This window comes from Malus domestica, chromosome 13 (genome assembly GCF_042453785.1).
Source record: "Malus domestica chromosome 13, GDT2T_hap1".
Lineage (NCBI taxonomy): Eukaryota > Viridiplantae > Streptophyta > Magnoliopsida > Rosales > Rosaceae > Malus > Malus domestica.
Window position 1 is genome coordinate 21698065 of NC_091673.1, and position 26009 is coordinate 21724073.

The 26009-nt window shown below is 38.2% G+C and overlaps 4 protein-coding genes across 7 annotated transcripts; 3 read left to right on the forward strand and 1 right to left on the reverse strand.

Moving 5' to 3' along the window:
* Positions 1–792: 792 nt before the first annotated feature.
* Positions 793–6296, forward strand: LOC103453505 (carboxyl-terminal-processing peptidase 2, chloroplastic-like). Of its 4 annotated transcripts, XM_070811221.1 has the most exons (14): positions 892–1038; positions 1530–1632; positions 1710–1890; positions 1987–2136; positions 2618–2700; positions 2894–3102; positions 3373–3441; positions 3849–3967; positions 4229–4304; positions 4423–4464; positions 5161–5269; positions 5653–5750; positions 5830–5923; positions 6001–6296. In XM_070811221.1, exons 2-14 carry the CDS (start codon positions 1630–1632, stop codon positions 6118–6120), a joined length of 1353 nt encoding a protein of 450 aa, XP_070667322.1. In that variant the 5' UTR covers positions 892–1038; positions 1530–1629; the 3' UTR covers positions 6121–6296. The 4 variants fall into 4 exon arrangements, 3 of the variants coding, with proteins under 3 accessions (XP_008391268.2, XP_028947413.1, XP_070667322.1); XR_011575116.1 differs by having other exon boundaries at positions 793–1038; positions 1530–1890; positions 5161–5462; positions 5566–5750; XM_008393046.4 differs by having other exon boundaries at positions 793–1038; positions 1530–1890.
* Positions 6297–6301: 5 nt separating this feature from the next.
* LOC103453504 (uncharacterized) lies at positions 6302–8897 on the reverse strand. Its single transcript, XM_008393045.4, has 2 exons — positions 8496–8897; positions 6302–7143 (listed from the first exon to the last, which is right to left on the reverse strand). The coding sequence occupies exons 1-2, from the start codon at positions 8856–8858 to the stop codon at positions 6625–6627; spliced, it is 882 nt and encodes a 293-aa protein (XP_008391267.3). The 5' UTR covers positions 8859–8897; the 3' UTR covers positions 6302–6624.
* Positions 8898–9011: 114 nt separating this feature from the next.
* LOC103453503 (small acidic protein 1) lies at positions 9012–9477 on the forward strand. The gene has a single exon (XM_008393044.4). The coding sequence runs from the start codon at positions 9102–9104 to the stop codon at positions 9285–9287; it is 186 nt and encodes a 61-aa protein (XP_008391266.1). The 5' UTR covers positions 9012–9101; the 3' UTR covers positions 9288–9477.
* A 4830-nt stretch (positions 9478–14307) lies between these two features.
* LOC103453515 (7-deoxyloganetin glucosyltransferase-like) lies at positions 14308–16760 on the forward strand. Its single transcript, XM_008393053.4, has 2 exons — positions 14308–14979; positions 15700–16760. Exons 1-2 carry the CDS (start codon positions 14472–14474, stop codon positions 16629–16631), a joined length of 1440 nt encoding a protein of 479 aa, XP_008391275.1. The 5' UTR covers positions 14308–14471; the 3' UTR covers positions 16632–16760.
* The last annotated feature ends 9249 nt before the right edge of the window (positions 16761–26009 follow it).

The window sequence follows — 26009 nt, forward strand, 5'->3', positions numbered from 1 at the left end:
GGTTGAAAGCAAAAATAACCAGCAAGATGAGCACAACACCAAAAGTCGAAGGGGGACGGGTTTCAAAATAGGTAATTTCAAACTCAATGTCGAGTCTAAGAGTAGCTACGACATCTGTCCTTTGGTGTCGATATTGAGGCGATTCCTCGCAAGTGGCCTTTGATCACAGTAGTAGAAAGGAGTTGAGTATTTGCATAACGGCGTGGGTTTGGCTAATCTCATATCCAATTTAACAAAATTTATTGTTTGACCAAAAAAAAAAAGGTGGTTCTTCCGTGGAAACGGTTTCAGGGATGTGAGTTTCATCTCAGCTCTCGCTCCATTATATATACTGATTTAAATAACATCTGGTATGTTCATCCCAATCAATTAATCTCTCACTCTCTCCTACGAAACCTACAACGATTCCATGCCACTAATGGAATATCATCTATCCTCCTTAGGCTCAATTCATCCTCTTAGATACGCTTAAGATTAAATATGTTATGATTTATTAATAATGAATCATCAAGTATGCATCTCTAAAAACTCGCGTTGGAAAGACAAAATGACCATAACGATGATAGTTGTGTGCTTGACTTACATCACGATGATGATGGTGCCCTTTGACTATATTATCTACACTAATGGAGATGGAGGTGGAATAACCTTTACAATGGACCAACAATAATGTAGTTCAAATTTCGCTTTTGACAAGAATCGAATTTAAAATCTCTTACTTATAAGTGAAGAGAAATATCACTAAATTGTAATACTAAGTGACAATTCCACATGGTGCTTGATGCACAACTTTAATTTGAGGGTAAAATGGGAAGTTTGTGGGATAATTTTTTAAGTTGGCTGTGGAATGATTTCGTTTGGTTCGAACGAAACTTCCCATTAGATAACGTTCTCAACGCAAAAGGAAGAGCGGACTCTCCATTCATGGAGGTCCTCGCTAGCTCTGCAACTGCATCTTCATCCCCTCATTTCCTACTCTCCAGCTTCTACAAGAACCACCGTAGCACCGTCTCCATGGCCGCCACTCCTCCGCCTAAGGTACCCCTTCCCCTCTCTCTCATCGATTTCTATCTAATTCATGCCTCATTTAAGCTCTCTTTCTCTGGGCATAATCCGCAATTATGGAATTAGAGAACAATATAGTTGCGGAATTACGTTTTAATCATAAGATTCTAAAGCTTTTCGGGTTTCATCTTTTGCGAAATTACGTTCTAATCAATGTATTGATTGCCGTTAGATGAGTTGAAATTACTTGGTAGGTGCTCCAAGAAGATGTCTTGCTTTTCTATTCCAACTTGTTTTGTGTAAACACCTAATTATAGTTGTCCTAAGTCTTTAAATCATTTTACGAAGGAAAATATACAAGTAGCTGATCGTTTCTAATTATTTTTCTAGAGTTTTAATGTTGGAAATTGATACTAAAGAGGCCTTGTGGCTCCTGAAAGATACCGCTCTATACTGTATGCCGGGCGTTATCTAGTTGTAATGGGGACTCCCATAATTACACTTTTTAACTGGACTCTTTGCAGGTGCTGCAATGGAAGTATCTTCCAGTAAGGATTGTAGAAGCTCGAGCAAAGTCTCCTTTAATGTGTATAATGACTACGTCGCTTGAGAGGCCGATAAATTATGGTAATACTGATGGGGACCTTAAGCACAGTTTCTTGATTCCACTGGTGTTGAGGCTCAGTCGGAGTTTTGTTTGTCAGGGTGGTTTGTTTTCAGCAAATTATAGTAAGGTCAGGAAAAAACTTCGACTGAAGAAATATGCTGGCAGTCTCCATGAAGTGCTAAAATGTTCAGAAAAAATTAGACGGCATGTTTTTGTTTTCATTGCTGGACTGATGGTTGTCATGTCAGCTTCTCTTTCTGTTAGCATTACTCCATCCTGTAAGTTTACGTTATACGGTAATGGAGTAATGACAACTCAAAGTCGTGCAATGTTAAGAGATTTACTTTAATCTGTTGTTTTATTGACTTGCCCAGGGGCTCTTACAGAAGAGAATCGTATCTTCTTAGAGGCATGGAAGATGATTGACCGTGCATATGTTGACAAAAGTTTTAATGGACAAAGTTGGTTTCGGTACAGAGAAAATGCATTGCGCAATGAACCAATGAACACAAGAGAAGAGACATGTATGATATCCTTCCTACAGCCAGTCATATTATATTGTTGGGAAAATTTACTATAGTAAAAGCAGCTTGAAATACCAAGACTGTCCTTTTGAAGTACACCTCGACAGTGGTTCATTGGACATAATGAATAGTTTTATACAATACACTTTTGTATATGATACCTTATTTGACTTGATAATTGGTTTTCCTACCCGTAGTTGCAGAAACTGTTTGAGACTTTGAATCACCTAAAGTCCGCTCTTACTTGTGTTTACTACTTATCGTTTCATTTTCCAGCTTGAAATTTTTCAAGATTTACTGATCCTACCATGCCAATGGCTCCATTCACTTGACAAACCATTATTTTACTAAGCTGTAGTTGGGTTTTGTATAAAAATGAGCAAAGCTTCGTGCCAGCTGGATCACTTCATTTAACTGAAAATACTATACTTATCTTTCCAGTTTCTACCTCTTTAAACCCTAATGTTCTATTTGCAATCAGATATGGCAATTAAGAAGATGCTTGCCACATTGGAGGATCCTTTCACTCGGTTTCTGGAGCCTGAAAAGTTCAATAGTCTACGGGTACAATGATATTTCTTTTTATACATTAGTGTATTAGTGTAGTTCATTTTAGCCTGAATAAGAATATGATGCACCATTAGAAACTACATCAAACTCACTCTACAATGACTCATTATCTTAAGATACATTTCTTCATTTGGATTTGAATATAGTTGTTGTTCCTGAAATCTGTTAATATCTTCTTCGAAGGCAGTCTGGAACTCAAGGTGCTCTTACAGGCGTAGGGCTGTCAATTGGCTACCCTACAAAACTTGATGGATCAGCTGCTGGTCTTGTTGTTATTTCAGCTTCCCCAGGAGGTCCAGCAAACAGAGCCGGCATCTTGTCTGGGGATGTTATTCTGGCTATTGATGATACAAGTACAGAAACAATGGGCATATATGATGCTGCAGAGCGACTACAGTGAGTTTCTTACACTTCCTGCCACTTAACCTGTCATTATAGTAACTATCCATCTAGTACTAGGATTTAATGGGGATAACTCACAAAATTTGTAGATGGAAGTCATATCGTTTAAAAATCTGGAGAAGCTCTTTACCTTGGGTCCTTTGAATTTGTGTGTGGGTCTGGTTACTTGTAATTGAAACAAGTGCTTTAAGAATCATGACTTGTTTTTCCCCACTAAATTTTTATTTATTTTCATTTATATCTTGTTTTTCCTAATTGTTACAGGGGACCGGACGGAAGTACAGTTAAACTAACAGTTCGTAGTGGACCTGAAATAAAGCACCTGGATTTAATGTAGGTTCAATTCTTCATTAATCCGTCTGAAATATTGTAATATCATGGTCTAAGGAATTATTCGTTCATTTTTTTTTTGTTGGGGATAATAATGTTGTATGCCCAAAAGCGGAGATTATTGATTTGATAATATGTTGGTTTTAACTTCATCATGGAATGCATTTGATAATTAGTGAAACTTAAAAATATAAGAATGCTTTTGGTTTAAGTTCTCATTTATTTGATGGCTGGCAATTGAGCTCAAATTTTAACCAGAAATCATCCCATTTGCTTGGACCCTTGAGCTACTGTTAAAGTGGGGGATTAGCACTTAGGAGTGGGGTAAATTGTGATTGTATTTTTACTCAATCTAGAGCCTTTTTTTTCCATTTTTAAATTTATTTAAATGCCTTCTTTCTGTATTCTAGGCGGGAGAAAGTTTCACTGAATCCTGTAAAGTCAAGACTATGTGCGGTCCCTGCGTCCGGAAAGGATTCCCCTAGAATTGGCTATATCAAACTATCAACGTTCAATCAAAATGCATCTGGTAAGGAGATCTAGTAGTTACCGAACTGATATAAGTTTATGTAGGATGGTATGGTGTTTTGATCTTCTGAAGTCCACTCTCACCGAGAAACAAAATCAGTTCACTTGCGCTTGATTTTGAAGAAAACCTTGCTCATTCTGTTTAAAACTTTATTTACTCAATGCTTCATAATCTTGTTCAGTACTTCATTTGTTTGACCTTGTCTTGAGCGAGCTCGTCAATCTCTGCAATTTGGTCTAAAGAACTTTGCATCCCATGCAGGTGCTGTCAAGGAAGCAATTAATACCTTAAGGAGTAATAATGTTAATGCCTTTGTGTTGGATCTTCGAGACAATAGGTAATCATTATATATCAACGTGGGTCTAGTTTAACATTATCTTTCAACAAGGCTCTTGTAAAATTTGCCCTTTCTTAAGGCTTTCTGAAAGCTTAATATTTGCTTAAATTTGGTGCAGTGGTGGTCTTTTCCCAGAAGGAATTGAGATTGCTAAGATTTGGTAAGTTGCCCTGGAGAGCTGTGGAAAACTTAAATTTTTATAATTGTTGTTTTTTACTTAATGAGTCAATTTGGTATTATTTTTGAGACGGTGGAATAAACAAAGTTTTTGGTGCATATTTAACTTAGCCTAGGTGGCCACTTAGTATTGCGGTCTAGTGGTATTCTTCTTCACTTGTAAGTTAGAGGTCGCCAAAGGCGAATTTGAACCACATTATTGCTAGCCCATTGTAAGGCTAAGCCCAAACCCCTCCCCTTATTGTAGATAATATTGTTTGTTAAAAAAAAAGCCCAGGTGGACTTACTTGTTCGGGTTTTCTGAACAACTTTTTATAGAACTGAGATAACTAATGTTTGCACTTAGTCATAGCCATGCAATAAATATTTTGATACTTTGTGAACTTATTCCTATGAAAAAGAAAGATGCTTCTTTCCAGTTTCTCCTTCAACCCAACAAGGTTTAGAAAGACAATCCACTGAAAGCTACTGGATTACTAGATTGCAATCATGCTGCTTGAAGCCTTGAATGGTCTTTCACGATTCATGTTTGAAACCATTATGTTTGATCCAATTTATGCAGCACAAATTCTTACAATTCAACTTTGTAACAAATTTAGAAATCATTGTTTGTCTTGCAAATATTAATTTGCACTTCCTTATATCAGATCCAAATTATGATTAGATGCTTTTCTTCCAGGTTGGACAAAGGTGTGATTGTATATATTTGTGATGGTCGTGGTGTTCGAGATATATATGACACCGATGGAAGCCAAGCGGTGGCAACTTCAGAACCCCTGGTTGTGCTGGTACATGTTCATTTATAATATGATTAAATAGATTTGGTCAATGATATTCCTCGATGCTTATGCAAACATTTGCATATGCTATTATTAATAGTGCAGGGTTGTTGCCTGTGTCTCTAATCTCTATGCTGTTTGATAGTGGAATCAGTTTTTCATTTCTGATAATTCATCTTATTTAAAAAGGAACCTTTCTATGGTTTGAATCAGTATTTTATTGCTTTAGAATGTGACGTTCTTGCAAATTGGTTGATTTAAACATTAGGATACGCTGTTGTACCCTTTCTGATTTTTGTATTTAGCGTTTGTTCATGTGCATACTATGAAACATTACCTTTGAAGAATCGCTTGGTAAGATTTGGTATGTGTATCGTCTGAGGTTTCTTCAGGTGAACAAGGGAACTGCTAGCGCAAGTGAAATCTTAGCTGGGGCATTGAAAGACAATAAACGTGCTGTGTTGTTTGGAGAACCCACATTTGGGAAGGGGTAATCTCTTTTGCTTCTGCTCAATAACCTTGAATAAAATTTTATATTCCTGACATAAGCCATCCATCCCTCTATGCAGCAAGATTCAGTCAGTTTTTGAGCTGTCTGATGGCTCTGGCTTGGTTGTTACAGTCGCTCGTTATGAGACACCTGCTCACACAGACATTGATAAGGTCTGATGCGTTCTCTCTTTCTCCCCATTTACTTTATTCACGTTGCTGTCGATTAACGTGATTCCGGTTTCTTATAGGTAGGTGTGATTCCAGACCATCCCCTGCCAACTTCATTCCCCAAAGATGAGGAGGCCTTTTGTAACTGCCTCCAGGACCCTGCATCTGCTTGCAACAAGGTCGAGCTATTTGCAACATGACGGTAGTTATTGTGTACGTTAGCATTGTTTACAATACAGGAAAGCGACGATTTTTTACAGGCGGGGTTTCACATTCTTTCAAGGTTTCATTTGATTTTGTAAACAAATAGCAACGTTTGATTAATGGTATTTGATGTTACAGAAGTTTACCATGTGAATGAGAATTATTTGTGCCATTGTCTACCATAAGAATATCTGTATTCAACCAAATTCCACTGTATGCAATGAAATGTCAAATGTACTGTGAAACTATATTTGTAATATCTGCTATGTACAATGGCGTATGAAATAAAACTTGAAGGAACACCGGCATCCAAGTCTGGCGTATACAAAATTGGCTCTGGCTGAAATTTGATCCTTGATCTTACCCTCAACCGATGTTATTCTGGATCCGAAGGCCGCGCAAGAGCCGGTGCAAAGAATGTGGTAGTGCCTGATCTAAGTTGCAGGAAAACTAATCAAGGTCTTGCTCCAGGTTTGAGACTTTTGGTTTCCATTCTCTATTCACCAAAACATCTTTGTCCATGTACCCAAAAATGGGAAAACAGCAATCAACAATCTTAACAGCAGTGGCGTGTCGCTATTTCTTTCTCTCCGACTCAACTTACCCTTCCCCATTGGCTTTCTTCGAGATTGCCTCCGTGCAGATTCCATTCTTTCAAGATCATCCCATCCACCTAAACTCGATGCCTCCCAACCACTATCATCAGCTGAAGCATCATTTCCGACTACCCAAGATTGATAACCCATGCTTCTGTCACTAGTTTCCTGGTCCTCAACATATCTTTCTTTGTCATCTGTTTTAGCATTACCAAAACTGCTGGCAAAAGGTTTCCTTCTCCTCCTTGTCCTGGACTTGTGTTTCGGCCTACTCCGTGTCCGTCCCCACAACTTCTCAAATAACAGTGAAAATGCCGACTGACCAAGGGGGAGTGCTAACGCCATGAGGAAAGCTTTTGGACCCGTAGACAGCAGCAAAGATGCAATAATAGCTGGAAATGCCCATCCATAGGATTTAAACACCTGCATCAACAAAAGAAAATACACCTATGACAAATTCTGCAATAGAAACCAACCAGCACAACCATAATACGAAAAATTAGATCCAACTTTTGTATCTTGATGCTTGGCATTACGATGTTCAAATTTAAACCTTGTTTTTTTTTTTCGGTAATCACTTTATCAAAATGCTTATGTATTCAGGTATCTGATGATATCAGATATCTGATTCAACAAATACATCATGTGATAAACAGATGTGAAGTAAGGAATGAGGCAGAACACGTATATTTATAAACCTAAGCTTGGGATGTCCCTCAATCAGACGACAGAAAATATTCGTCTTCAGAGCACGAATTGCACGAATTCTAACAATAATACGTCTTAAAAATATGCACCAGGCACTAGTTATTCAAGTAGTTTGCTCAATCTTGATTCGCAATCAGGTTACCAGGGGAGTATCTTCAACCACATTGTGTTTAGCATCAGCTCTCTTCCAGTTTTATTTATTAAACTCATGAAACACACCAACCTTAAAACTGCAAAGGAGGCTTACATATTTACAGAAATATACCACATGAGCTTAATCAGTAAGCTAACAGAATAAACGGGGAGAGATTTTTGATAACAGAAAAAAGAAAGAAAGAACGAAGGGAAGGAATACTCTATGAAGTTGTTTCAAATAGAAGTTCCGACCTATGTTTAAATTTGGTCAGTAATTTTGTTACTGCATAATGCTATGTAAGTTGTCAAAAAGTCAGTTGCGGAACTTTGCAAATAATAAAAGGCAGCGAAAACAGGATAGCTTAACTAACATAACAGTAAACTCTTGACGGTGAAAGCGCACAAGTGATGATAACGGACTTCATCACTATAAGTTTTGTAAGACTTTCCAATTCTTGATTCATTACCTCTATAAGATTAAGACGATAACTTGATCTCAAAGCAAATTACGTTATTAAATGGCATCGGTTAACTTGTAAACTCTTGATACAACACAATCAAAGACGCCAATTGTACCGAAAGATAGCAAAACAACAGACACTCAATATCTATTTCATTGTCTTCACACTGGTTTCGAATGCAAGCGAAGCCATCTATCAAAATAAAACCTAGCTAAAATATCGATGCATTCTAATACTTAGGTACGGGTAAGAACAACTAAAGTAAGCTCTCCGAAAAAAAAAAAAACAGAGCTGTGCATCGATAAGTTGGCTAGATGCTCCCCCTTATGAATTCAAGTTCAAATCCCTTATCCACAGTTTAGATTAGACTAATTAGAATATCGCTCGAATAAAATGTAAGCCCTCCAAAATTGAAGCATTCCCAAATCCAAACTTGATAAAAATAACCAAAAATGAAGTGAAAGTTTGTACCTTCAATATCCAGAAACTATCAATGGCATCCTCCAAGATTCCACCGGAGCTTTCCTCCTCCATCTCCGACGACTCGTCCGACCACCACCTTCTTTTATTCGTCCCTTTACTTCTACTGTACTCGTAATCTTCTTCTTCTTCGTCATCGCCGGCATCTTCTTCTCTTTTGCCTTTGTCTCTGAAATTAAAACCGAATCTTTGGGAACGAATGGTTTCGGCATTGGAGTCCCAGCGACGGTAGCTAGGAGCGTAGGAGCGACTCAAGTGGGTCGAAGGAAGTGGGTTTTGAAAGATGAAGTGAAAGGAATATCTGGGCCGCCATGGATGAGGCTGTGCAGCGAGAGGGAGGACACCGCCCTCCATGTGCAGTGCGAGCTTCCATCTGCCACGTTCTCGTTATCTATTCTCCGACTTTATGACACTTTACAGAAGTTTTTGGGCCCAAGTTGATATTTAGGCCCAGTTCGATGATGACCCAAAAAGAGGCTACGAAAGCAGAAATAAAAAACGACATTTCGTCGATAAAACCAAAAGGCGAGCACTCCTGCAGAGAGCCAAAACGTGAGGCGCTCAATAGCTTCCGCGAGACGGAGACAATTCCGAGTGATGAGGCCGACGGCGATGGACTTCTTCAGCGACATGGACGATCAGGGCTCCACCATGGCCATGGACGTCGACGACGTCGACACACTCGAGGCCTTCGGCGAGGGCGTCATGAGCGAGAGCAAGCTGGCCGACTCCGATTTCTTCAACTCCTTCCAGGACGATTTCGATGACACCGACATCAACTGAACCAGCAAGCCAGATCGTAGGCATGGAATGGTTTGATCTGATTTGCTCTGTTTTCTATTTGAGGATTTAGGGTTTGGAATTTTAGTATGTGTTTTTGCAGTCTGTGATTGTTCTGTGGAATGATTGATGGGTTAATCTCTGTGTGATTTGCTGATAAATCAGTCCATACCCGAAAGTAATCGGTTGATTATGTCTGTTGATATGAATTATCTGTTTAGAGTTTGTTAGTTTTCTTTCCGTTATTGGGGGCTTTTGCGTATGGTGCCATGTTTTTGGTTGTTTGGAATTGTGAGGAATAGGAAAAGAGTAGTAGTTGTGTAGGTTTCCGTTGATTTGATGGGAACGATTCAGTGATACGTAGCACTTGGAATGTTATGTTTCCATGTTAATTCTTGCTTTGTATGAACAAGTCATGTGGAATTATGGTTTTACTTTGCAGCCGTGTTAAATGTACGTTTTGTCTTTGGTGACTGGGTGCCATCCGTTCAATCTCTTGCATATATGCATTTGATCCGGGTGGGTCTGTTTCGCTATATTCATGGGGTTCTGCCGTTGTCTAATTGCCACTCCTCGTGCTCTTTTTCTAGGTTATTGCTCCATGTCAAATTCTAGGTGCTTATGATTTGAGGTTGAAACCAGTTAGCATCTTGGTTATCATTTTTGCATTTTTGAAGCGTATCTAGATGGAACCTTGAGATGAGGAGTTAGACTGCAGGTGCTTGAGTTACGGTGTGGTCTGGGGTAGAGACCGTACAATGTAGGTGCTTGCGTTATGGTGTGTTCTGGGGTCAAAGACCGTAGAGTGGTGGTGCTTGAGTTACGGTGTGGTCTGGGTAAAGACCGTAGAGTGGAGGGGCTTGAATTACGGTGGTTTGGAATATGGTGTAGGTGCTTGAGTTAGGGTGGTGGTTTGGAGTATAGTGTAGGTGCTTGAGTTAGGGTGGTCTCTGTTATAACCGGCAAGAATCGAACCCAAGACGTGCCATGTGGAATACTAGCCTAGTGTAGCCTTACCTCCCGCTACGAATGAACCACGTGATTTCGAAACTAACTATAGTTAATCCATGCATATAATTTTTGCTAGAGTCCCTAATGTAATACTTTCTGATTTTTATTTGTATTTATCCATCATGTGTTGATTGAAGTCTAATCTTGTATGTGAGTTTTGAATGAAAAAAAAATAAAATTCCATGCATTATGTTTTATGAAAACAATTTATAATTGAATGCCACTTGTTTTACACAGTTTTTTTTGGTCGAAAGTTTATGTGTATAATTATGATTTATGGAAAAGATTTATGTTTTGCCTTACGTGGATGAAGAGTTTGCTATCAAATTATTATGGCTAACTAAACAGCACACGCTTTAGTGTAAATATGTTGTCAGACTAAAAAAAATTATAATTAAGGTGGGTGTAGTCAAATTAGGATTTGATAGGATTTTAATAGACTTTAAAATATGTGTGTAGTCGATCAGAGTTTTAAAGGAGGATTTTAAAAGATTATGAAGTCATGATGTAATCAAATTAGGATTTAAGAGGATTTTGAAGAATACACTCAAATCCAGGGGTAGTCGATTAAGAGTTTAAAGAATACATTCAAATCTAGGTATGGTGAGAATGTCAAAGATTTATTAGGATTTTAGGGGTGTAGTCAATTTGAATTTCATTGGATTTTAATAGACTTTTTGTAAGTGACAGATTTTAAAAGATTATCAATTCTATATGGGTTTCGACAGATTTATATGGATTTCTTAGGAATTATTAGTTGAATCTTATAACATATAATGAAATAATGCACAAGAAACATAAATGTTTTGAATCAAAGGAGATCCATTGACAATAAATTTGAAGTGTTAGCAAGCACAATCATGAACTCAAATACATAGAATAATAATGTAATCATAGTAGCTAAGCAATCAGATGAAATTCCAAATTCCAAGTTTAAAACACAGCCACAAAACCTTATATTAATAGAAATTCATCATTACAAAGTAATATTTTCTTTCTCGAACGTAGCCACAAAACCTAACATTACAAGAATATCATTAGAAATTCATCATTACCACACTAGAATTATTTGTGACTCATTATCCTCCATTCACATTGTTGTCATTATGGGTATCTCGCCACATGTCCAAAGCTATATTATATCTTCATTCATTGGCAATATTCCGTTATTGTTTTTGTGTTTGAAAATCTAGGTCAAGATCCCTTTCAGAAACTGACAATGGTGGAGTTAAGAAAATTCATCATTTGGTTTAATAGAAAACTCATTCGATATACACTCCTTGTGAAGAAAATTGTGCACTGCTGCACAAGCTAATACTACCTCTACTTGTGTTGCATATAAAAATGGAGGTGCAATCCTTAAAATCGGGAATTGTGATTTTAAAATATCAAATATCCTCTTGACGACATTTCTTAAAGAAGCATGACAAAGATTGAACAACTCTTTTTCGTTTCTAGGCTTACGACCTGAACCACTATACTCTTGGAGATGATATCGGATTCCTTGATAAGGAGCTAAGAATTGACGTTTATTTGGAAATCTACAATCTACTATGAAAAATTTACCTGATAATATATATTTTGATATGCAACTCAATGAATTAATGAGAAATTAAATAATAATAAAAATGATAAATCTATACACACACCACAATTAATCTACAAACACACACCATAATTAAACCATGACCAACAAATGATTAACCTATATACACACAATACCAATTATCAAATCATAATTTCATAGCTAACTAATAAGTGACAATAAAAAATATATCACAGAAACTCAAGCACATCCAATTGGTTTATTTGTTATTGTTGAAATTTATTATCCAGAAAAAGAAGATCAAAAGACAACGTGAAACTGCACTTAAACAATTCAGAGATAGTAATCTTAGATACTTCTAACTTGGTAAAACATAAAAATAGAGCATGTTCAGCTAGCTCCACGAAAGTGCTAATAATGAGTTTAAAAATGTTATGAAACAAACTAGGAGTGTAAGTGTCTTTCAAATCATGAGCACACAGTGAAATCAGACATGGTCAAGCTATGCACAAGGGGCCATTAGAAGTTAAAACATTTCAGTGACACAACTAGCCATTAGAAGCCTGACATTCTTATTCCTATGCTGAAGCAAGCTATGCACAATAGCTTATCTCAGGGGCTTCAACTTCTTCAATGCTTCAGCCAAAGAAGCCAATTCTAACAACGACAAAACACTCGTAGTTTTTTGTGGATTTTGTTATTTGTATGCTTCCATCCGCAGAAAACTATGAGTGCTTTGTCGTAGTTAGAATTGGCTTCTTTGGCTGAAGCATCTAAGAAGTTGGAGCCCTTGAGATAAGCTATTGTGCATAGCTTGCTTCAGCATAAGAATAAGAATGTTAGGCTTCTAATGGCTAGTTGTGTCATTGAATGTCAAGCTTCTATTTTTATGTTTTACCAAGTTATAAGTATTTGAGATTACTATCTCTGAATTGTTTATGTGCAATTTGACGTCCTCTTTTGATTTTCTTTTTCTGGATAATAAATTTCAACAATAACAAGTAAACCAATTGGAATTTAGCGTGCTTGAGTTTCTATGATATATTTTTTATTGTCACTGATTAGTTAGCTATGAAATTATTAATTGATAAATGGTGTTGTGTGTATATAGGTTAATCATTTGCTGGTCATGGTTTAATTATGGTGTGTTTGTGTATAGATTAATTGTGGTGTGTGTATAGATTTATCATTTTTATTATTATTTAATTTCTCATTAACCCATTGAGTTGCATATTAAAATATATATTATCAAGTAAATTTTTCATAGTAGATTGGGGATTTCCAAATAGATGTCAGTTCTTAGCTCCTTATCGAGGAATCCGATATCATCTCCAAGAGTATAGTGGTTCGGGTCATGAGCCTAGAAACGAAAAAGAGTTGTTCAATCTTTGTCATGCTTCTTTAAGAAATGTCATTGAGAGGATATTTGGTATTTTAAAATCACGATTCTCGATTTTAAGGATTGCACCTCCATTTTCATATGCAACACAAGCGGAGGTAGTATTAGCTTGTGCAGCAGTGCACAATTTTCTTCGCAAGGAATGTAGATCAGATGAGTTTTCTGTTAAACTAGATGATGAATTTTCTTCATCTCCACCATTGTCAGTTTCTAAAGGGGATCTTGATCAATATTTTCAAACACAAGAACAACGGAATATTGCTAATGAATGGAGATATAATATGGCTTTGGACATGAGAGATGCCCATAATGATAACAATGTGAATGGAGGATAATGAGTCACAAATAATTCTAGTGTGGTAATGATGAATTTCTGATGATGTTCTTGTAATGTTAGGTTTTGTGGTTGCGTTCGAGAAAGCAAAAAAGAAAGAAGAAAACATTACTTGTAATGATGAATTTCTGATTAATATAAAGTTTTGTGGATGTGTTTGAAACTTGGAATTTGGAATTTCATCTGATTGCTTAGCTACTACGATTACATTATTATTCTGTGTATTTGAGTTCATGATTGTGCTTGCTAACACTTCAAATTTATTGTTAATGGATCTCCTTTGATTCAAAACATTTATGTTATAAGATTCAACTAAGAAATCCACGAAAAAAAATCCATACAAATTTATAATAGAAATCTATATAAATCTGTCGAAATCCATATAGAATTGAGAACATTTTAAAATCCTTTAAAATCTATTACTTAAAAAAAATCTATTAAAATCCCGTGAAATCCAAATTGACCACACCCCTAAATCAACCAAGGTTAGAGTTTTAATTACGCTATACAAGTTTAAAGGGAATATTTACACGATTAAAAGTTACGATGTAACCTTTGCAACATCATTCGAATCTTTTGTTATTAAATTTGGCATCATTTAACAAGTATTTGCCGGCTTCCAAAGTAGAAAATATATAAAATGCGCACGCGGAACAGCTGGAAAATTTAATTACTGAAGAAAAAATTGGACAACCATAAAATATTCAAATTGAACTATTAAATTCTTCCAGATGATCATAAGTTAACCATAGGGGCCTTTTTATTTATAAAAATAAACCATAATTCGAGATTATCATAGCATAACCGCTAGCATCAAGATATTAGCCTATAAAACAATGAATTTGTGCAAGTGCAAAGACAAAGCATGCACTGATTCACACAATCTGAGTTAGTAAAATGACTTCCAGGAACAACGTCCCTCATGCTGTTTGCATTCCTTTTCCAGTTCAAAGCCACATAAAGGGAATGCGTCAATTAGCACAACTCCTCCACCATAGAGGTGTTCACGTAACCTTTGTCAACACGGAGTTCAATCACAAACGTTTTCTCAAATCTTTAGGACCCAACTCCCTCGACGGCGTGCCTGGTTTCCGATTCGAAACCATACCGGATGGGCTCCAAAACTCAGATGAAGACACCCAACAAGACATCATGTTGCTTGCTGAGGCCATCCGAAAGAATTTCTTGGCTCCTTTTCGCGACCTCCTCGCTAAACTTAACCACACGGCTGGCGATGCTCCTGTGACTCACATCGTTGCAGACGGTTGGATGTCGGCGTTCCCCATGGAGGCAGCAGAAGAAATTGGTATCCCCGTAGTACTCTTTTTTACTATTTCTGCATGCAGCTTAATGGGCTATATACAGTTTCCAGCTTTGGTTGAAAAAGGACTTGTCCCACTCAAAGGTGAATATTACACTTAACACTCCTACGAATGTCAATGATTTCTAATTGATGTATTTATGGCCTATTTGGAGTGCTTTCGAAATGGATAAAGGTTCTTTTTGACAATCAAAAGTATTTAAGAGGTTATAATTATGTTTGACAAAAATACTTAAAAGCGTTTTGTAGAGAAGCACAGAAAGTACTTGGACTTAAAAAAAAAAAAAAATTATGCATGTAATAAGAACCTCTCCAAAAACACATGTGTATAAGTGTTCTCTAAGCTATCCCAACAATTTACTTGAATCACTGAAATTCAGTTTAGTTGAAAATAAATAGAGACGGAAAAAAAATGATTGTGAACATTATTTTATTAACGGAAAACAAATAAACTAGATTGTCGAAAGTGCTACAAATTTAGGGCTACATCTTGATTGACTTATTTTCAATTAAATAACAAAACATCATATTTATAATAAACTGACTCGAATTTCTCCCAACAAGTTTAACGTTTCTTAAAAACTTGGGTTGTTCAATATCCTTCTTGGATTCAAATTTTGTTTTCAAAATTGATGAATGTATCTAAAGTACTTAATACTCTTTAGTTTCAAAAGCAAAAAATTAGAGCAAATAAAGATACCAAACGCATAAGAAGTATATATGATTTTTTTTTTCTTTCAATACTTGGATTAATTCCGTACTGTTTCAAAACAGATGACGTTTTTTAAACTTTGATATTTGTAGATGCGAGTTGCTTAACAAATGGCTTTCTGGACAAGGTGATTGATTGGATTCCAGGAATGAAAGGTATTCGCTTAAGGGATCTCCCAAAAGACATGAGAGTCACAAATCCCAATGATAAATGTTGGAAATACTGTTTGGAAGCAATTCAAAGATTTGTCAAAGGTTCAGCAGTCGTTGTTCATAGTTTTGGTGCATTAGAGAAAGATGTGTTGGATGCTCTTTTGTCCTTGCTTCCAGTTGTTTATGCGATTGGTCCTCTCCAATTGCTTCTCAACCAGATGCCGGAGCATCCTCTGAATACTACCGGATACAGTCTATGGAAAGAAGAAACTGAGTGCTTCAAATGGCTAAATTCCAAGTCCCCAAATTCGGTTGTTTATGTGAATTTTGGCAGTTTAGCGTTTGTAACACCGGAACAGCTTGTCGAGTTTGGTTGGGGACTAGCAAACAGCAAGCTTCCCTTCATTTGGGTAATCAGACCTGATCTTGTTGTTGGTGAGTCTGTGATTTTGCCACCGGAGTTGGTCGCAGAGACTAAGGAAAGAGGTCTAATAGCAAGTTGGTGCCCTCAAGAACAAGTTCTTGAGCACCCATCAGTTGGAGGTTTTTTAACACACAGCGGTTGGAATTCGACCGTTGAGAGTCTATGCGCAGGTGTGCCTATGCTGTGTTGGCCATGCTCTAGTGACCAGCCAACAAACTGTTGCTATGCGTGCAAGGAATGGGGGGTTGGCATGGAGATTAGTAATGATGTGAAGAGAGATGAAGTAGAGAGGCTTGTTAAAGAGTTAATGGAAGGAGAGAAAGGTAAGAAGATGAAAAATAAGGTCATGGAGTGGAAGAAACTCGCAGAAGCCGCCGCTAGTCCACATGGTTCTTCATCTGCAAACTTAGACAATTTTGTGAATCAAGTGCTATCAAGAAAAACTTAGACAATTTCGAGGGAATTGAATCAAAATTTTACATAAACTCTCTACAAATCAATTAAATTCCACAAAATTTGTTAGATTTATAAATCTATTAAAATCTCTTAAATTCTCAATTAAATACATCCTCTTAAAACTTTGACAACCTCATGAAACTTTGTGGTGGTAATTTTCAGTTGCTACATATCTTATCTTCACGTGATCGATGGATATATAAATCAACATTTGTCACATTCCAAGAGGGCCACGTGGAAACATTTTGTTTCAAAAACTGATTACCTCTTGTTTGAGATTCATATAAACTTCAACGTTACTATTTTTGTTTAGCTATTTCAAAAATAAATGTTCTCTTAGTTATCGAGTAATTAAAGATGTCTAGTCATGGAGGCAATCTATCTCTTACGAAGATTGATGGAAAGATATAGAGATGGGAAAAAGGATTTACACATGGTCTTTATAGATTTGGAAAAAGCATATGATAGGGTCCCAAGAGACATTATTTGGAGGATTTTAGAGAAGAAAGGAGTACGAGTAGCATATATCCAAGCTATAAAGGATATGTATGAAGGAGCAAAGACTGCCGTAAGAACTCATGAAGGACAAACCGAAAGCTTCCCCATAACTGTAGGATTACATCAAGGCTCATCCTTAAGTCCTTACCTTTTTGCGTTGGTAATGGATGAGTTAACAGGACATATTCAAGATGATATTCCTTGGTGTATGCTTTTCGCAGATGATATAGTGTTGATAGATGAAACTCAGAAAGGGGTAAATGCGAAGCTTAACCTTTGGAGAGAAGTGTTGGAATCTAAAGGTCTTTGCCTAAGCCGATCAAAGACAGAATATATGGAGTGCAAGTTCAGTGCAAATGGAGGCCAAAATGAGTTAGGGGTGAGGATCGGAGATCATGAAATACCAAAGAGCGACCGTTTTCGCTACCTAGGATCTATCTTGCAAAAGAACGGAGAATTAGATGGAGATCTCAACCATAGAATACAAGCTGGATGGATGAAGTGGAAGAGTGCATCCAGAGTGTTGTGTGATCGTCGTATGCCACTGAAGTTTAAGGGAAAATTCTATAGGACGACAATAAGGCTGGCGATGCTGTATGGCACAGAATGTTGGGCGGTGAAGCATCAACATGTACACAAAATGGGTGTAGCGGAGATGAGGATGCTTCGTTGGATGTGTGGGCACACGAGAAAGGATAAGATTAGGAATGAGGATATCCGAGGTAAAGTAGGAGTAGCCGAAATTGAAGGAAAGCTGAGAGAAAATCGGTTACGGTGGTTTGGACATGTGCAAAGAAGGCCTACTGACGCTCCGGTTAGAAGATGCGACTACGAGACAGAGGTTCAGGGCCGAAGGGGTAGAGGAAGACCTAGGAAAACTTTGGAAGAGACTCTAAGAAAAAACTTAGAGTACTTGGATCTAACGGAGGACATGACACAGGATCGAGCACAATGGCGTTCTAAGATTCATATAGCCGACCCTACTCAGTGACTTGGATTTTTTCAAGTCTCCAATCGAGAAGTTTTCCCCACTCTGGAAATTAAGGGAACACTACCTCAACCTACATGCTCCACTCACAAAACTTCAACATACAAGCTTCAACAAAAGAAAAATTCAAAGAACTTAGCGAAGAAGGCTTTGGTGTATTTAACACAATACGTTGAAATGAAACAAAGGTTATTTATTGATATCTCCAATAAGTTACAAATATGTACATATACATGAGTCAAAATAAACAAACAAAAGGGAGCCTTCACAAAGGTTGCTTAGAAGAAGCCTCAGCAGTCGGTAGAGCCCCAGAAAGAGAAGGCACCGGAGGGGGATCATTTGGAGCTTCATTACGCGGTACAGCCCCAGAAGACGAAGGCAATAAATGCCTTTGGAACAAACCCACAAACCTCTGATGATCATGTAAAATCTGACCATCAGATTCCTTCATCTGGTCAAGCTTCCTCTTCATGTTTGTAGCATAATCATGTGCGAGCCGGTGCAACTGTTTATTCTCATGCTTGAGCCCTCTAATCTCCTGTTTGAGACTCATCACTTCAGCCGCCAATGATTCAACTTGGCGGGTTCGAGCAAATAGGCGTTGGGCCATATTAGACACAGAACCTGCACACTGAACACTGAGAGCCAGAGAATCCTTAACAGCCAACTCATCAGACCGTTTGGAAAGTAGTCTGTTATCTTTGGGAGTGAGAAGGTTCCTGGCCACCACCGCAGCGGTCATATCATTCTTCATCACGGAATCCCCAACGGTAAGATGACTAGTAGGGGATAAGAAGGATGGGCGCCATATGTTGTCTGGAGAAGGCGTGGCTGCCTCTTCAACAAGATTCAAGTTAAAACGACGGTCGAAGGGGCCAGACATTTTCAAAGGTGTTGAAGAGAGAAGAGGTCGGATAAATCAAGATCTTAGAAATGCAAGAAGAGAGCTTCTACTGGTGGAGATTCAAGTGTGCTTTGGAACTTAATACCAGCCTCTATAAAAATCTGCACTCGATGGAGCTTCAGAAATCGAAGAGGCGCCTGCTCAGAAATCGAAAAGGCGTTTGCTTTCTCAAAAGCTGGGCTGCTCAGAGACCACAAGGGCCGATCTCAGGAAAAGAAGAGGCGTTTGCTTTCTCAAAAGTTGGGCTGCTCAAAGACCACGAAGGTCGATCGCAGAAATTTTAGAGGCGCTTGCTTTCTCAAAAGCTGGGCTGCTCAGAGACCACGATGACCGATCTCAGAAATCGAAGAGGCACCTCATTTTTCAGCCTTGTCAGCACCTGTCACAGGCACTCAACTTTGCGGAAATTACGGGCATTCTGTCGAAGATTTCTGGTGAAGTAGAAAGCACGTGAATGTTATTGTTCAATCATCCACTTTCCACACGCAACATCAGCTCACGGGTACCACATATAACTTTGCCAAAATCTCTGACAAAGTTTAGACACGTGAAGCTTGCAGCTCCCATTACATCGTTATGACCAAGAAAGGTAAAAGAATAGCAAAGAAACAGCACTAACAAAGTTTAGACACATAAATTTTGAAGGTCTACCTACCATATTATTACCCACAAGGGTAAATGAACAGGACCACTGCTGGATAATTGGAAAGTCCCTGTGTGTCAACCTCTGTGCTCCGTGGCAAGGTAGACTAGCAAACAGGCCTAACCTTTACTCACATTCGAGAAAACACTCCCAACAAGATTGCTTGCTTCAAGATCGAAGAGGCATCGCCCTCCGAATCTCGAGAGCTAGACTCCCAACATGATTACTTTCTCAAAAAGCGACGAGACACCGCTCTCCTAATCTCGAGAGCCAGACTCCTAGCAGGATTGCTTTCTCAAACATCGAAGATGCACCGTTTTCTGAATCTCGAGAGACAGATCCCCGACAAGATTGCTTGTTCGAAAACCGAAGAGGCACCGCTTTCTCAACTTCGAGAGCCCCTTAGATAAAGCTTGTTTGTAATCCTCACACCGCTTTCTCAACTTCGAGAGCCAAATCTTCTTGGATAAAGCTTGTCTGTAATCTTCACACGTAACATCAGCTTTCCAGATACCACATACCACTTTTTCAAAGTGCTCTGACAGAGTTAAAACACGTGAAGCTGGCAGCTCCCACTACCGTGCTATGACCAAGCAGGGTAAAGGAATAACATTACTCCTTGTTGTTAGGGAGACTCCTATATATGTCGACCTCTATCCTCAACGGACAGGCAGACCTGCAAAAATGCTCAACCCTTCCTCATATCTGACAGGGCACTCCCAACGAAGCCTCTCGAAATACTCAGCTTTCTTTCCCCCCGAGAATACCTCTGCAAACAAGCTACACCAGAGCAAGAATATCTCATATCATCAGGGTTAAAAGCAAGAGTATCTCATATCATGCTTTTTCCCTGTCTTTTCCTTTGGCCTTGTTCTTACCTGCAAGACAAGGAGAAAGAGAGCAATCAGTCAGCACTTGGAATCGAGCTTCTAGTCCGGAACTGACTGCCTGGAACCCCTTACCTGATTACTTACCTGACATTGCTCTCAAGTACTCATCTTCAACATCTTATGCTTCCCGAGAAGATACCACATCTGCCTGAGGAACAAATAGGGCAAGTGAGAAGGATACAAGGAAGCATGTGGAGACAAGCGCAGCAGAACACGTGCCGATACATCCACTACTTTGTCAACAGCAAAAGTATCCCATATCAGCAGGGTCGAACGTACTCTAGATTTGATGAACTTGTTTTGACCCTCAAATTCTTCAGTCGGCCTTATACTCTGACGGAAACCAGAAAACCCTCCAGCCCAGTTCAAGAATAAGCCTGTGGAAAGTTACTTCTTCAAAAGCAAAAGTATCTCATATCACCTTTTCTCCTTTTCTTCTCTTTATCCTTCATGCTGCCTGCAAGATAAGGAGAATGATAACAATCAGCCAGAACTCAAAATCAAACTTCTGATCTGGGACTGATTGCTTGGAGCTCTGATTGCTTACCTTGTCTATCACCTCTTTCAGCAGATCCCCTAGCTCGGCGACTTGGGAGACTCCTACTACATGGTTTGTATCGCGCTTGACCAAGCTTGAAACTACAAGTAAGCGTCAAGTGAAATTGATACATTACCTTGTGCATCTCCACCAGTTAAAGATACCACCCCTTGAGGGAGGAAGAGTACTTCCAAAGAAGATGTCACATCTACCTATGAGACAAATAAGGCAAGTGAAGACGATACCACACTTCGGTACTTAAAAATTTCGTGATTACGAGATCATTCTCCCATAATATTTCCTAATGTCATTTGTACTAAATCATTTACTTGTACTCACTAAAGGAGAGCTTGAACCTATGTACTGTGTAAACCCTTCACAATTAATGAGAACTTCTTTACTGCGTGGACGTAACCAATCTGGGTGAACCACGTACATTTTGTGTTTGCTTCTTGTCTCTATCCATTTACATACTTATCCACACTAATGACCGGAGCAATCTAGCGAAGATCACAAACTTAATATTTAAGATGATATTCTTTGGTGTATGTTTTTCGCAAACGATATAGTGTTGATAGATGAAACGCAGGAAGGGGTAAACGCGAAGCTTAACCTTTGGAGAGCAATGTTGGAATCTAAAGGTCTTCGCCTAAGCCGATCAAAGACATAATATATGGAGTGTAAGTTCAGTGCAAACGGAGGCCAAAATGAGTTAGGGGTGAGGATCGGATATTAGGAAATACCAAAGAGCGACCGTTTTCGCTACCTAGGATCTATCTTGCAAAAGAATGGAGAATTTGATGGAGATCTCACCCATAGAATACAAGCTGGATGGATGAAGTGGAAGAGTGCATCCGGCGTGTTGTGTGACCGTCGTAGGCCACTGAAGCTCAAGGAAAAATTTTATAGGACGACAATAAGGCCGGCGATGCTGTATGGCACAGAATGTTTGGCGGTGAAGCATCAACACGTAGGTGTAGTGGAGATGAGGATGCTTCGTTGGATGTGTGGGCACACAAGAAAGGATAAGATTAGGAATGAGGATATCCGAGGTAAAGTATGAGTAGTCGAAATTGAAGGAAAGAGGAGAGAAAATCGGTTACGGTGGTTTGGACATGTGCAAAGAAGGCCTACTGACGCTCCGGTTCGAAGATGTGACTACGGAACAGAGGTTCAGGGCCGAAGGGGTAGAGGAAGACCTAGGAAAACTTTGGAAGAGACCTTAAGAAAAGACTTAGAGTACTTGGATCTAACGGAGGACATGACACAAAACTGAGCGCAATGGCGTTCTAAGATTCATATAGCCGACCCCACTTAGTGGGAAAAGGCTTTGTTGTTGTTGTTGTTTAAAGATTTTACCATTATTGTTCATTGTGCAAATTTCTTTCCCGATTAATAAATTGGACATTAAAAATAGATATATTAATGCGATCATGCACTTAATAATGAAAATCTTTGTATCGGTTATTGTAAAAAGAGAGGGAAAAAAAATACACATGTGATAGTCTTAAACAACGCCCTACTACTGGACATATTTTTCAATTGATTAGAATACGGGATGGTACACCACGTGTCTCTATACAAGTGGTGGGATTCTTGTATTAAAAAATTAATAACAGAAAAAATAAAAATTTCCACCATTTATATAATAATACGTGGTATACCACTTGTGTGTAAAAATTTCTCCTACCACTGCCAGCAAAAACAAACCCAAATTTAATTCATAAATTGCTTCGAGAACTTACTAAGGCATCGTTTGGCAAGTTGTATAAGGGATCATATATGATTAATAATACATACCCGACCGTTTAATGTCCTCTCATATTAAATAGTAGCCGGATTAATTTAATCAGTCTGCTTGTTTAGTCGGGGATACACCTTAATAAACCCTTCCAAAATGAGTGGATTATTAGGCCTCGATTGGCAGTTCGGACTGTACTGACTATTTCTGTCGGATATGATAAATAGCCACCGAATAGTACTGACTAAATTAATCGGGCGTTTGGTGCAGTATCGGACTAATGATCGTATTATTCATACTGTATCGAATATAAATTTAATGTAATTATCTAAAAACCCAAATACTTTTCAAATCCTAAACTTCAAAATAAAAATCAAATTAAAAGCCCCAAATTAAGCAAAATCTAATTTTAAAAAATAAAAATAAAAAATTGCCCAAATGAAATATTGTTCAACAGTCAGGCTACAGACAACCAAATGAACAAAAATATACAAATTAAATGTTGAACAAAAATACATAAAAATACCAAAAAATTGCCCAGATGAAATATTGTTCAACAGGCATGATGGTAACCCGCTTGGCATGGATGGCGCATAGGTTGGTGTCCTTAAACAGACCCACAAGGTAGGCCTCAGCAGCCTCTTGCAGTGCCAATACCGCGTGGCTCTGGAAACGTAGATCAGTCTTGAAATCCTGGGCAATTTCACAAACAAGCCTTTGGAATCCTGATCAAGAGCTCAATACTCTTATGCTACTTACGGATTTCACAAAGAGCGACAGTACCAGGAGAGCAGCAGTGCGACAGTACGAGGAGAGCAGCGATGAGGAGAGTAGCGAGCGGGAGAACGACGACGACGAGAGGGATAACGGCGAGAGGAGGTGTCATGGAGAACCAAGTGCGAGAGAGAGGAAAGGTTTATACCCGCCTAATAATCCAATCCTTTTGGAAAGGTTTAATAAGAAGGTGTATACCCGACTATCATATCCGGCTGCTTAAATTAATCCAATGACTATTTAATACGAGAGGACACCAAACAGCTGGGTTTATATTATTAGTCCTATTCGATTCCTTATACGACATGCCCAAGGAAGAAAATATCGGTAATATCGAAAATATCGGTAGTCCGAAAACATGGAAATATCGATGGAAATATCGGGATAATATCGATATCGATAAAAATTACATGGAAACCACGGAAATTGTAAGAAAAACTTGGAAATTTTTATTGAAGCTTTGCAGGATGTTTATTTAGTCAATTATCTATTAGTTTATCATAAAAAATTGGAAAGAAATACATTGCATGATGGATTTAACATTATCAAGTTGATTATATAGCGAGCTGACAAACATTGTGAGTGTAGAAAATATGTAGTAATTAATGAAAGAAGTCGAAACACACCATATTCATTTATATATAATGAATTAGTACAATATTTTACACTTGATACATTGCATGGTAAGATACATGAGTGACTCAGTACCACATAGAGTTCCTATGAGGTTCAAAATTTTGACTATCTTCATCATCTCTATGTGTAGAGTGAGTGTATTGTGAAGAGTAGTTATCAAATGATAAATCCCCAAAATAATTTTGCATGTAATTGTTAACATGCCACCCATATGGATCTGAGATTGGTTGACCTTGTCCATAAGCAAAATCATTTGAAGATTGAGTCTCGGATTGTTTCCATGAGTCGCTCGATTCCATCCCAAAAGGAATGGGATATGAAGGGTAGGGAAATGGTTGGTTATGAGTGTTACCATAGTTACTACTTCCCACTCCAACAGAGTCCGAAGTTCTAGATAACGAGTCATTTTCTTGACTTGACAAAATCCCCTTGCCTCTTTCTCTGCGAGTATAGTCCTTCCCTATGACACCAATTCCTAGTCCTGCCCGCCTACTACCATGGTCATCATCCTGTGTTGCATGCGTGAAGTTTGCCTCACCAGTGAAGGGGCTCATAAATCCGGGAAATGGTCCATAATAGTTTCCATATCCACCACCACTACCTCCAGCTCCACTACCTCCAGCTCCACTATGTCCTTCATCATTCCCACCTCCGGTGGTAGGTGAGTCTCTTGATCTTGTACTAGAGTTATCATTAGTATCAGCACGATGTTGTGGTTGTGTAGGATTGGAATAAGGTGGAATTCCAGTGTTTCTTGGTCTTGGGTGCAAAAGTTCTTCCAAAGAGTCAGCGCTGCTAGATCCCACCTCCTCCTCTAATACTCTTTCTACATTTATCCCTTCATTACGTGCTTCTTCAGCAACTCTGGGAGCTGGGTTGCCTTCATCATCATCTAAATGAAGAGGTCTAATCCATTGAAAAAGTTGGTTACCCTCTGTGTCATCATCTTCACCAACAATATCAAACACATCTAGTGGGTCACCACGGTCGATATGATATATTTCTGCTTCCTTATCTCGAATTTGAAGCTTCATGTTGTAGTAGCAATAAACTAATTTTTCCAAGCTACTATGAGCCAACTTATTTCTTTGCTTTGTGTGTATGAGTGCAAATGTGCTCCAATTTCTTTCACAAGCAGATGAGGAAGTTGTTTGTGATAATACTTTGATTGCTAACTTTCTCACAGTTGGTGCATCGGTCCCATACATGATCCACCATTCAGCTACAATAAAAAATAATGTTGATAAGCCTAATAATTCCAACAAATTCTATTATAAACTTATAGTGAAATATGTTTATACTCACTAGGAGACATATTTGTTCAAGCAGCAACTGATGTTGGTTCTCCAAAAGTTCTTCTTGCATCTTTAAACCATGTTAGCTGAATTCAATAAATTGTGTTAATTTAATCCAACAAAGTAATTATTATAATTTAAGTAATTGTGTACCTCATTTCCAAATTGGCCAACTGTTGGTGATGCAGGGTCTAATTTAGAGTATACATTATGTACAGCACGTATAAGGTTACCATCATCTCCAACACCAGGTCTGTATTGGTATCGGGGATTCAAATAATATGTTGTTCAAAGAAACACATACTCTAATAAGAGAAATAATACTTATGCAACTAAAGAAATGAATTGCAAATTATGACATAATTTATACTTGCTGCATGCAAATCGTGGTATAATGTTTTATACCATCGGTCTTCAATTATCTTTATGACCCACCTTGCACCATGTTTTCTTTCCAATTCAT

Excerpts from the sequence above, each read along its gene's own strand:
- LOC103453505 (XM_008393046.4), top strand. The coding sequence starts at position 808 with ATGGGAAGTTTGTGGGATAATTTTTTAAGTTGGCTGTGGAATGATTTC. Across the intron at positions 3,442-3,848 it reads ATAAAGCACCTGGATTTAAT|GCGGGAGAAAGTTTCACTGA; the intron begins GTAGGTTCAATT and ends TCTGTATTCTAG. Across the intron at positions 5,924-6,000 it reads CTCACACAGACATTGATAAG|GTAGGTGTGATTCCAGACCA; the intron begins GTCTGATGCGTT and ends GGTTTCTTATAG.
- LOC103453504 (XM_008393045.4), bottom strand. The coding sequence starts at position 8,858 with ATGGAGGGCGGTGTCCTCCCTCTCGCTGCACAGCCTCATCCATGGCGG. Across the intron at positions 7,144-8,495 it reads ATAGTTTCTGGATATTGAAG|GTGTTTAAATCCTATGGATG; the intron begins GTACAAACTTTC and ends TTGTTGATGCAG.
- LOC103453503 (XM_008393044.4), top strand. The coding sequence starts at position 9,102 with ATGAGGCCGACGGCGATGGACTTCTTCAGCGACATGGACGATCAGGGC.
- LOC103453515 (XM_008393053.4), top strand. The coding sequence starts at position 14,472 with ATGACTTCCAGGAACAACGTCCCTCATGCTGTTTGCATTCCTTTTCCA. Across the intron at positions 14,980-15,699 it reads AGGACTTGTCCCACTCAAAG|ATGCGAGTTGCTTAACAAAT; the intron begins GTGAATATTACA and ends TGATATTTGTAG.